Source organism: Hesperophylax consimilis, chromosome 7 (assembly GCF_061612785.1).
Source record: "Hesperophylax consimilis isolate HC1 chromosome 7, BYU_Hcon_1.0, whole genome shotgun sequence".
NCBI classification, from domain to species: Eukaryota; Metazoa; Arthropoda; class Insecta; order Trichoptera; family Limnephilidae; genus Hesperophylax; species Hesperophylax consimilis.
In genome coordinates this window covers 33081475-33094515 of record NC_142842.1, presented here as the reverse complement: position 1 = coordinate 33094515, position 13041 = coordinate 33081475, and the positions used below count along the sequence as shown (strand labels likewise).

General features: G+C 31.9%; 1 protein-coding gene across 2 annotated transcripts in view; it reads right to left on the bottom strand.

The window, feature by feature from the left end:
• Nmdar2 (glutamate ionotropic receptor NMDA type subunit 2) overlaps positions 1 to 13041 on the bottom strand; it is a 415630-nt gene that overhangs the window by 77391 nt on the left and 325198 nt on the right. For both annotated transcript variants that reach the window (XM_089633429.1, XM_089633428.1), the window contains one exon: positions 4364 to 4522. In XM_089633429.1, the coding sequence (XP_089489555.1) occupies positions 4364 to 4522 (159 nt within the window). The remainder of the gene's footprint in view (positions 1 to 4363; positions 4523 to 13041) is intronic.

Here is a 13041-nt window from a genome sequence, read left to right as displayed (position 1 = left end):
CAATTTATTAAAATTATCTGAACGTAGAATAGTTAATGACCTAAAATGTTTATATAAAATCATAAATTCAATAATTGACAGCCCTGAACTATTATATTTGATTTCCCTAAATATACCTCGTAAACCAACATTGAGGCATTATCTACCGTTCTATTGTGATAACTCCAACACTGAATCTCAATTCTATACCCCCGTTCGCCGTATACAAAATTTGGGTAGTGACTATAAAGATGTTTTTTTTTTTTTTTTTTTTTTTTTTTTTTTTTTTTTTTTTTTTATATATACAATAATATTATTATTGGGTTTATAAAAACAGTTTATTTTTAAACAAGTTCTGCTGTGTAATTATTATTACGCGTGACAGCTGTTTCGCCCTCTGAAGGCATTATCAAACTGTGGGTAGCCCACTTACAGACGATAAATTTATATTATTTCTAGGTAGGTATTTTAATTTCATTTACTGATTTCTTAATTGATTTCTAAGTAAAATATCAAAAATTATTAATGGTTATTACCCCAGCAAAGTTTCCCCAATTAGTGTAATGTTTAAATTTGACTGAATGTCTTTATGTTAGTTATTCCCAAACGATGACTCATAGGGTTATTTTAATAGCATAATTAAGTACTTCATAGTGCACTCATATTTGCATTAGGTTTGAAGATATCTAGTAGGGGTGAACGAATTATATTTGTTTGTTCATTAATTAGAATAGCTTTTGGATTATTAGAGTTTTTGTTAATTTCTAACTGCTCTAAAAGATTCAGTTTACGGCCTTTATTTTGTATGTGTAACGGAGTTGGTTTATTATTATCATTAAGTGAGTGATTTTCATCTAGGAGATGTTTGGCAAATTGAGATTGTATTTTATTATTATTTTTAAAAGATCTTATATGTTCTTTAAACCTAGTGTTAAAGGACCGGCCAGGTTTAAAGAACATATAAAAGGGATTGCAGGCCCTTAACGAATGAATTAATAGGTATCCTGATAAACTTTTAGCAATAATAATTCTAAAACTTCATTTCTAATGCACTTTAACATAAGAAACTTCTGTGGCTTGACTTCAGTTAATTTGTATATTAATATCTATCACTGTATATTATATAAAAGCTGTTTGTTTCTTACAAAATAAATATACTAATATATTATAACAATGTCGGAACACTTCTTCTTAAAAATTCTAATATTTTCGAATTTCGTCACTAAATGTATATTATCAAGGCAAATGCGGGTGCATGAATACGTGTTCCGATACATTCAGAATTTACTAAAACTTATCGGCAAACTGCCTGTAATCCTATTTTTAACCGGATTACCAATAATTTGAAGAGATTTTTAATAAATTAGCAATACTCATTTTACTACGTGTAAAAAAATAATGGTACAAACTGGCAAATTGCAAACCTCCAATTAAAATAGGAAACCAACTTGGTGTAAATTACTATCTGGTAAGAGAGAAATAAACGTTATTATGGTTTCTGCTATATTAAGTGACCATATTTGTATAGCCGGGTACAAATAAACCTAATTCCCCTCTCCTTTATACATCAGCCCCACAATATTTAAGAGATGGGGATGCCTTAGCTCCAGTGCCTTGAAATTATTGGTAACCCTAGTGCGATAACATCAAATAAAACCGTATTAAAAACAACATCCTACCAAACAATATTTGAGTTCATTGTTTATCTTCTTATAAAAATGAAGTAGAAAATATGAGTCTGCTTTGAAGTGCTAAATCTCAAATTATTTTCACACAGAGTCATTTGGTAGTCTTTTAAATAAATCAGGATTCTATTGAAATTGGGAAGTACCCACTGCCCTCGGATTACTCAACAAAAAATCTGATGAAATTTTTTATTAATAAAATTCTAGTATAAAGATTCCCAATTCAAAGAACAAAATCAGATTGCTGAAGGAATGTACACAAACAGTACCAGGGTTAAGCATATCACCTAACATATCGTGGAAATGATCTCGCCTGTAATTGAAACCTAAGTTTGTCTTTACAAAGAAGAACAGGGAGAATGAGTTGAGTACCCTACACCCTTGTCCTCAGCGATTTAATACGAATTCTAGTGGAATGCAAGGATAATAATAATGATTGGATTATTTATATAGCGCCGTTTTCGTGAGAAAATCACCTCAAGGGCGCTTAAGTCTGTCCCTATACACACACAAAGTCCCTCTGAATACTACTTACATTAGATGAAAAATAACGGGGAAAGGACACAGGAAATTGGACAAAAGTGGCGTCCTGCTTGCTCTAAATCCATCAAAATTTATTTTCATGTCATTTGATCCTCTCAAAATCTACCAAAACAACAAAATAAGACCACGGAATTTTATTATTTTTCATTAGATTCCTAGAAGTTATACTACCAAGTTTCGCGCAAAAATCAAGATTTTTCCGAGTGTAAATTGAAAACGATGATGTGTCTGATAATGTTAAATATTACTAAATCAAATAAAACACTTTGTTTATTAACCACGATTTTTTTATTATTACATCTACCGGTTTCGCTTCAGTCAACTATAGTTATATTTCACATCCTGATGAAGCTCGACTGAAGCAAAACCGGTAGATGTAATAACAAAAAAAATCGTGGTTAATAAACAAAGTGTTTTATTTGATTTAATATATAATGTCTAATTGCTTCCTACGAAAAAAAAAAAAAGTTAAATATTATTGACAACTTAAAATAATAACGCTTCTAAAACTATCCCGCAATTTTGCATGGGTCTGTGCTAGTTGTCTTCTAAAACACATACATTGTTTGTATGCTTATTCTTTTATTTTATCGTGATACGTTTGATAATATTGAACTAATGTAATAAGAATCATTGTATCTAATAAATAATTTTAACTCACATAACCATTAATCAAATACCTTCAATAATCAGTATTCCCTACCTCAACTATAGCCGTCGAATGTATGTAAATCAGGTTGGGTTTATAATGTTTACTAATCAAATCTCAATCAATGTCAATTTAAACATTGATTTTGTATTCTGTCTCAATAAATGCCAATGTAAACACAGAAGATTAGTCATTGAAATTATAGCTTTCCGATGAAAGTCGTTATAATGATTTTTAATTAATGGATGATAAACCTTCAATAATTATATCAGTAAACATAATTGATACACACGCTGCCCAATTTATTGAATAAAAACCAATAAGTATATATGATGTGATCAGTTTCTTGAGAATTTATAAAATAGTGATCAAATAAAAACCAGGGTACATTTTTTGTCTGTGCGCGTAAATTAGTTGTGTTGTCTGTTTTCTACAGACATTCTGATTTTTTGGCATTGTTGAAAAAGTTAACTTTTATGTGTCAAAATGTTAAAGATTTTTTTGTAAATAGTTTGTTTTAGTGAAATCAACACGAAATCAAATACTTTTTACACTTTGGTCACGTAGTGCTATATCTGTCACCAAATGATATGTCCTCATAAAAATCGTACTGTCACTGCTCTATTATAGTCAGACATATTAACTTATTTAGAATCAAAGACACAAATGCCATTTACGTAAATAATAGTTATTGACCGTCACATTATAATATAGAAAGAAAAAAGAAAATAAAAAAAAATGATAACATAAGTAAACAACACAAAAGAAAAAAGAATATAAATTAGTGCAAATTTAGTAAAAAAAATTATGAAGAAACAAAAAAAAAACCTGTCATGCAGTGACCTCGTTAAAAAATTTATTTCTAAAAAGGTTAATTAGTATCTACAGCTTTATAATTCAACAGGCATATTAAAAACATCAGCTAACATAGTTGAAGAGTTACCAATTGTGTGTAATCCATTTATAACAGAATTGTAGCCTGAAACCATGGTGTTATTGTCACAATAATACATACTAGGGAACCTTGATATTATATGTACCTTATAAAACTTTAGCAAAGCGTGCAATCGATATTTTTTAATTTTTAATTGCGTTTGTCCGTTTGTAAAGTTAAAATCCGAAAGAGTCTTCCATCTCATTAAATCAGATCTATTAGAAATCTATTGGAAATTGAATGTTAAGTGGGAATATCTGATGGCATATTTTTTGTCCTATATGTAGGTGAAGATCACAAATTCGAAGCGCCTCTCTCACCCCTTTATGCAGAAAAAGTGCGGACAACTCTGGGAACTTAAGCTAGTGCCTTATAATGAACAACCTTTTTACTTAATTCAGTAGGTTTACGTATCGTATTTTCAAATATTATCAACCATGAGCAACAATTCATATTTTGAACACACGCATAGATTTACGACCAAAATTCTACAGTGCCGGTGTGATCTGTTTTTAGATAATTGTTAAGCGATTATTCCTGTAAAAGTTATAACGTAGAATAAATGTGACTTACCAGCATCCAAGAGGCAGTGTCGAACGGTTCCAGGAAGGCGGTGGGCGAGATGATGCCAGTTCTCTTGGCCACCACGATGGCTATACCGGTCTCCATGAACGGGACGCTGAAGTCCACTACAGCCTCCCGCTCTGAGTTGATCATCAGAGAAGTCATCACCTGAAAACAAATACGTTTTTTTTAACCGGATGGCGTTAAATACAAGTTGGGGCAAAAGTAATGTCATAATGCAAATATGTCATAATTTTTTCAAATGTCATTATGCTTTAACATTTATGTTGTACATAGATAGAGAATTAGTTGACTACAAGATACACACCCGAAGAACGCAAAATTATTGTTACAGCTTATTTGACCAATTTCCGGTCTGTTCTTTTAACGCAGGTAGGGCAAAAGTAATGTCATAATGTTAATTGGCTGCCGTTTTCTTAGAAAAAAAAAGAAATGGACACTGTTTTCACGGAATGTTTATTATAGGATTTGCACGAGACGATCAGCTAAACGCTTAATTGTTCGCGCACATGGTACAGGACGACGAAATGAATCGACGATTTCCACAGGTTATACAATTTAACGCACCTTAAATTTGCTAATTCAGTGCTGAAAACAATTTATTTGGTGGTTTTCATCATATTAGTTAAATGATAAATTAAATATATCCATTGATACGGTACAATAATTTCTCTTTACCATTTGTATTCCTATTCTGGAAAATGCGGAGTACATATGGTAGTTAGTCCCATAATTTCTGCACTGAAATAAATTCCAAAATCTAGCATTAAATGGTGGAATTCAAAAGCTTATCAATGCAAGCATTTCTGGACTATCGAATGTATGATTTAGATATTTATTTAGAAATTTCGACGTTAATTGAAGATTTGGCCGAATATGCCTCCGGTTTATTTGTATTGTTCTTATAATGACAAACAGATAAGAAACGGCTGATTTCAATCTGTGATTTTCCATTATCATATTTTTTGAACACGTGATATAATTACATATATATATATATTCAAACAGATTTAAAATAAAATCATATTTTTTCAAGCGTTCTAAGTCGCGTTCCTTACAAAATATGGTAGTGATAATTCTATGGAATATAAGACGAGAAATAAAATTTAAAACGTCCGAAGTTTATGATTTGCTTTGGCAGATTGCGATAAACAAAAAACAGATTTTATCATAAGTGACATTCGCAACAGTAGTAGATTCCGCGCTGTTGATATTACAAACATACATATAAGTAATAGCAGTAGGCGAAAAACACAACAAAATAGTTTTTGTTTTAATGTTGTTGAAGCAGAAAGAATATCGGAAATGTTTACAAGCCGAGGGTTGGGGGCTTTAATAATGTACCACTAGTCAAACAGGATAAGAAGTCCCCTCAGCGTATTAAGGGGGTTGTTGTGACAGAAACAGGGTGCCTAAAGCCTGGTTCACAAGGCAAGATTTTGTTGATCAACTGCTTGCAACTTTTTGTTGATCTGCTGAAATCGATTACGTGAGTCATAATTCTACTCTAAGGCCCGGTATATCAGTTGGTTTTAAGCTTGGCTTGGTTGGAATGTCGAGCTTAGCACGGCTTGGAACATAATCCGTATAGTGGTCGTAAGTCTAGATATCAGCAATATTACAAGCATTTTCTTTGATTTTAATAGAGGAACGTCTTTTATTTTCTTTGTCAAACAAAAACCAAACCAAACTACAGTCTACGTGAGTAGTATATTTATGGTCAATAATATAATCGCGCAATAACGAACTTTCAAAATGCCAAAGACAGCGGTTTTTTCGTGAGGAGAATTTACAAACTGATTTTTCATAATGTTCCAACTTCAATCAGTCTGGTGCTACATGCAAGGATACTATTTTTAAATAGTATTAGTTTTGCTGAAGTTGTACACTTTCCATGAAACCGGCGAATTAATTAATTTTAACTTAAATATAATATGATCTTCCATGATAATTTTCGTGCTTATTCTCATTTTTTCTAGGCACACGTGAATATCATGTCAGTAATCTCTGCATATTATGGATACATTTATTCAATGATATAAGGAATATTTTTTTTGGGAAATGCAGTAAACGCAAAAGATATTTTTATAATTATATATCTAAAAGATAATTAATAAAAATCAAGAATTCCGGTTATCTGGATTCATGTAGACCCCTGTTAAAAAAACTGAAACTTCTGACGATCACAGATATATTACGTAATGAAGTTATGCATATGCCGGTTATCTCCAAACAAGTTCCCAATAAAACACTCAAAAAATTAACACCCGACAAAAGGTAAATAGAAGTTATTAATACTACAAGCAAACGAAACAATATTAAAAAACCTGACTACATGGCTAACTAAAATTAAAGCTATCAAAGTATTTATACTTTCATAGCCATTTATACTTAAAGTATAATATTATATACCCTAATAACCAATTCATTATAACAACTTTCCATATATCATCAAGCAAATACATGAAATATTTTTATTCATTAAGTCATCACAGAAAACATTTATTTTAAATATAATATCACTCTATCACAAATACTTCATACGACTTAAATAACACTGTTTCTATTTGTATTTTTAAGCATATATATTCTAATAAAATCTACTCTATTTCTTACGAATTTGTTTAGCTGTAAGAAATAGGACGTGCCTATATACTATTCCCTTTATACATGAACAATAATAGTATATTAAAGTATAAGTGGATAAACAGGTCTTTAAAACACGCGCGATTTTTCGAGCACGACGGCGTAGCCGAGTGCTCGAAATAAAGCAAGTGTTTTAAAGACCAGTTATCCACGAATACTTTACGCTATTTTTTTTTATTGGTACACTTTGAAAACATAAATATTGATATTATTATTAAAAATTTGGAAATAAGAACTATTAATGAATTCGTGATGTGACATCACAATATCTTGTTGTCATGGAAATGAAAAACACAAACATTAATTTGCAATCTGTCACATAAGATTAATAGTTGACATCACAGTTTTTACTAGTTATTGTGTGTTGTAAAATGAGTTCTAACATTCATAATTTAAATACCAAAGCAGAATCGCGGTTAATACAATAAACTTTGAATAAAATTTTTGAAACATTTGTAATGTTTTATTTGACGTTTAAAATATTCCTGTCAGATTTATAGTTAAAAGTTGACATTACTTCATATTTTGTTGATTTGTTGATGTTGCCATGGTAACTTTAAAAAACGCGCGTTCCATAAAGTGCGATTTAAACACGCTAGAGGCTAGAGCGTACTTTAAATGAGTAAAAAAGGGCACCAATAGAAAAAAATGATATTTGAATTTGAATTTTGACAAATAAAATCATTTAAAAAAAACATTAATATGAAACGGGCTTTACAGACAAGCTACCAAGGTTTACCGCATTCCGATAAGGGAGTTTTTTAAGCTCTCCGTGTGACTGTGAGCATTTGGTCAGGATCTGTTTGGATATACAAACAATTTCTAAGAACATGTTTACAGAGATAAACATCGCATTGCGGTTTCGGACTGCCTCTAATATATATCTCTACTGCCTCTAAAATTCCATTCTAAACAACAAAAAACTAACCGATACTTCCTAAAAATACTTTTTTTTTTAAGTTCACGTGATTGCATGAGAGTTGTTTTCTTTACCCTTCAGTCACACATTTCGCTTTTGCGGGGATTTGCTTGGAAGTTAGAACTTGAATTAGGTGACTCATAAAATTTGATGAAATTGAACAAACTGTAAACCTTTCTTCTTTAGAAAAATGCAAAAAAAAATTCATCTTACTTGCATATTCAAAATTTTCAACAGAATTAATGTCTTACCTCCTTTGTTTCAACACATTCAGTTCAACCCTCCTTCCGTAGACTCCAAAATTATGAACTGCTGTGCCTATCGACATTACTAATATTATGGATACCATTCTCAATCGTTCAGAAAATCGTGATTTGTAAAATTACCAAGCATTACATTGTTCGGTACTAAGTCAAATTGATTTTTGACGGGCCGCGGCGTTAAGCAACTACTTGACAAATAAATTTCTATTTTATGATTCAATATTATTTAGACTTTATAGAACCCTTGCTGAAGCTTTAACTTGTCTTAATCTTCTTAAAGTACAATTTTGTCTTAGTTTTTATCTTTGCTATTCGTGCATCATGTGTTTTTTTTTCACAAAAATAATAATAATACCAAACAAATAATTATGTGCTCCACTCTAATTTATTACAATTTTTTTTCCTACTTCTTCCATTCCATACAAAAAGAGATTTTAAATTTAGATATTCATGCCGTGCGGATTTTCTGGGTATTATATATCTGGTAATGAGTGGTATGTATTATTTTCGGGAAAAGATATTCTGCTGCATTCAGTTTATTTTCTTCTTTCCTTTACCACGCCTTAAAGACATAAACCATTTACATACAAGCAATAATTATCATCCTGAAACACAAATATAATTGAAAAAATCTTCCCAGAAAAAATAAATGCCACCGACGGAAATTGAACCCCCACCTTGTGATTGCCGGTCAGGTGCACGGAAACACTGTGCTACGTCGGCTTATTTTTAACCTCCAAATAGTTCGATACATACAAATATTTCTTTTGTGATTTTTTTCACCTGATAAAAACCAACTTTACGTTTGTGGAAAGGTATTGTTGAATACTTAATTTCTCACTTGTTGGCATTGAGATATATCATATCTTCATTTAACGGTGAATGATTTTGACTTGTTTTCGGCATTTATTTTTTCTCTGAAGTTTTTTACAATTTATATTTGTGTTTCAGGTTTAAAATTATTGCTTATAATAATTTGTTATCTTTTGTACTTAGCATTGTATTATAAAAATACCTTTACTTTTAATGAAAAAATAACAGAAATTACCTACATGAACTGCATTTCTTCTGATCACTAAACCTGCAAAAAACAAATTTTTTTTAACAAAAAACCGTATAAAGTTAGTTAAGTGAAATCCTGACAATGCTGCCCAAATACCCGTCGTTCTAAAGTATCCTGTTTCAAGAAACGCTCCTTTTCGAAGTTTTTAATGTAAAGCTATTTGTCGCGGGGCGCGGTCAACATCATTCCTCGCGATTACAAACTTCCCATAACGTTGCATTACCGTGGAACAAGGAACAACACGCGACAAAGGAAACTTTAACAAGATTTAGAACCATTTAGTATGCAATGGGAAAACATGGAAAACTGTTGTTTAAAGCTTTCAAACTCGAAAATGTAACTGCGAATGTGTTTAAATATTTAAAACTCTTAAAGGGTGGCATTTGCCTCGGGGTGAGGGTTATTTATTTATCGCAAAGGTCTTATAAAAGTTTTATCCACTTTAGAAATTAAAGTTTTTAATATAATAAGATTTTCATAACACGAGCAAACAGTAGAATTTCGGAGTTTTGTTCGGAAATTCGGTACGCGACGAGTTTACGAATCTTTTAAGACTTACTTATTCAATGAAACATATTTTAAGCTTTGTAAAGATTTTTTATATCCTCAAATAAAATGTAAAGCCACGCCAAAAATATTAAACAAATGTATTGTTTGCTCGTGAAAAAAATAAATAAATGTGAATCTTTATTGATAAACATGGTACATAATATTCCACAAAGAAGTATTTTTTCTGTTCGTATTTTCGTGGTTTAGTGCGCTCGTGAAAAATCGGCTGTTCAGACGATCTGCAAGAGCCTCTGTATTTGCGAGATCTGGGCATACTCGCAAAAGTAGCAGGTGGCAGTGACCAGGCCTGGACAGCCAAGTTCTTACCAGTTTTAATAATGCTATTGTTTCACTCGTGTGGTCTCACATTGCTTTTATGTTTTATCTACTAATCCGTCTTGCATGGGGAAAATAAGTCCAATATTTATTATTTTTGCAATAACTGTGAGATAGATTTCACCATAAAGAGTTGTATTCAGAGCTTCAAGCTAACTTCATCCTTTAATATAACTGTGACGGAATTGTCTCATTATTTGCCCAACCCCCTTTAACTCACCCCCACGTTTTAGCTTCCCCAAAATATCATCAACTTTAACGATTTCAGCCCCACTCAACCGAGCCATTTAAATAGTACATTTGAAAAGATACACCAAGTACCAATTAATTTGAATGCCTCAGATTTGCAAAGTTCCTTCGATCCATTTTATTTTAATTGTCGTGAAAGTTATATTCAAACCAAATTTACATTTCCCTGGAACTTGGAACAATAATCATTGAACCATTTCACAAGGGTAAGGAGAAAATAAAATCACAATTGATTGCAAACGAGTATTTTTAAAAATATTATAATCAATCGCAAGAGGTCCCCTTTTCCAAGTTCTTTACTTTAACTTCGTGTCGGCCAAAGGACAAAAAAAACTGAATGTTTAACAGTCCCTTGCCAACCATTAGGAAGATCAAATGTGCGTATAAAAATAGCGGAAATAACAAGAAAATTATCTATTTTGGTTACTTTAGATAATATACTCGTAGGCGGTGGAAGGACGGAGTAGAAAAGCCTTCTACGGTTGCCAATATTAGTTTTTTTTTGTTTATGACGTTCTTTGTTTGCAAACTTTGGTACAGTAAAAGGTAATAAGAAATACGTATTGCTATGAGTAATAAACAGTAGTTATTAAAAGTATCTTTCCTAAGAAAGTACACGTATGAAATGCCCGAAGTATTTTAACTGACATAATATATTTTCTAGGAGATTATAATATATATGTTTATAATATATATCCTTACCCCTCGATGGCCTTTGCGGTCGAGGGGTAAGGCTTTATACTACTCATTAAAATAATATATAGTGTATTTTCGGCACGTTTCAGCGTGGAAGATACTGTCAGTATCGCCCTAGTAAGACCACCAAAAATTCACTCAGAATTGAAAAGTTGCTTTAAATGGTTTTGAACGTGTTTGGTGACAACATCTGAATAGCCAGGTACTTCTCCATCTACCTTTTCCCATTTATTTCCCCTCCCCACTACCTCCAGCCCCACAATATACCCCAATTGGAGATGGCATAGTCTCACTGGATCTCTCTTGTGCGGTTTCATTATAAAAAAAAATAGAGACAGCAAATGAGGACACAATTTAATGAATTTTTGTAAATGTCTGAATAATACCGAAGATATAAAACGTCAAAATTTTGATATTTGCAGCTGGCCAAAAAGTGCCGACTGTTTCAACTTGAAAATGAAATATGTCTCGAATGAAGTTACTAGATATTGCACTTATTTGCATACCTCGTTTTAATCAATTTCACTTTCAAAGTACATGACTTCGTCATTTTTTGAGATATAGAAAAACTAGTTATACAATAAGGGGTAAAAATTATTTTATAAGCAATAATTATTAGCCTGAAACACTCATCCATATTGAAAAATCTCCTGATAAAAGATACATGACGCCAATGTATCTTTTATCAGGAGATTTTTCAATATGGATGACATGACATGACGCCAATGTATCTTTTATCAGGAGATTTTTCAATATGGATGAGTGTTTCAGGGTAATAATTATTGCTTATAAAATAATTGTTACCCTTTGTGCTATGCATAAAAAATCTTGTCTTAAACATTAGTTTACCAGAAAGTAATTAATTAGTTTTACAATATTTATTAACTCTTCACATGTAATACATTTTCTTTAAAAAAATATAAAAAAGTTGGTATTGAATTTGAACAATTAACTGTTAAAAATAAACACAATTCATTAACTAGCATCAATCCATTTATTAACTATAAGGTAAGAAAATACGCCAAACTTTCAAGTTGCTATTGCGAATGTTTAAGTTCAACAAATTTATTCATTATTGTATGAAGTTCGTAAGTTCTTTTGCCTTTGTGGCATGACGTAGGTATAATTGGTACAAAACTACAACATTGCATGTTAGGGTTGCCGGATGACAGAAGTTATAAGGGGAACAGAGAAAAACACTAATAAACAGGGGTTACAACAGTTAATCGGAATTGTTTGTGGCATCGCTCTTGTCAATGCCATACTCAATATAGAATTAGAACCTTCCAATATTTTATGTCTATTTTGTTGAAAATCTGGTGTCTACGTTTCAGAAACGATTTCACATGAAGGATTTATTTTTATTATATCATAAAATTTCGGGTGCGCAGTAGTATAAAGTTGGGCTTATTGCCATCATTTTTTTCCTACAAAAACAATCTAAACGGGGTATGAGTACCGCCGCCCCTGGAACCATTTATTGGATAACCAACACCATTGTTATAGGTCATCCCAAGTGTTTCGCTACGTTTGGTGACTTAGCAGGGGTGCCCGTGTTCATGGGGTTAGGTTTTTCTGCATTGAAAAAAAATTCAAAGATAAAGCGTTATAAGTGTGGGCGTGGCGACGATATGCGCTGTGATCTGCTAGCCAGGCTATATTTGAAAATTATGCGACTCCCTCTCCGACCTACGGCAGGATAAGGGGTCAGAACAATTTACGGAACGCCGTAATTACGCGACTGTCATCTGTCAAAGTGACTGATCCCATACAAAGAAATGATATTCCACGGCAGTTTCCCAATCGAACTGATCCCCTCTCTTGAGGAAGATTATAGCGTAGTTTTTTCACCCAAACATAGAATATGTATATGCCACGCCCAAATTATGCGAACATAATAATAGCGTAATGTGTCTAAAAGGCTTTAATGTATAATGAAAATTAA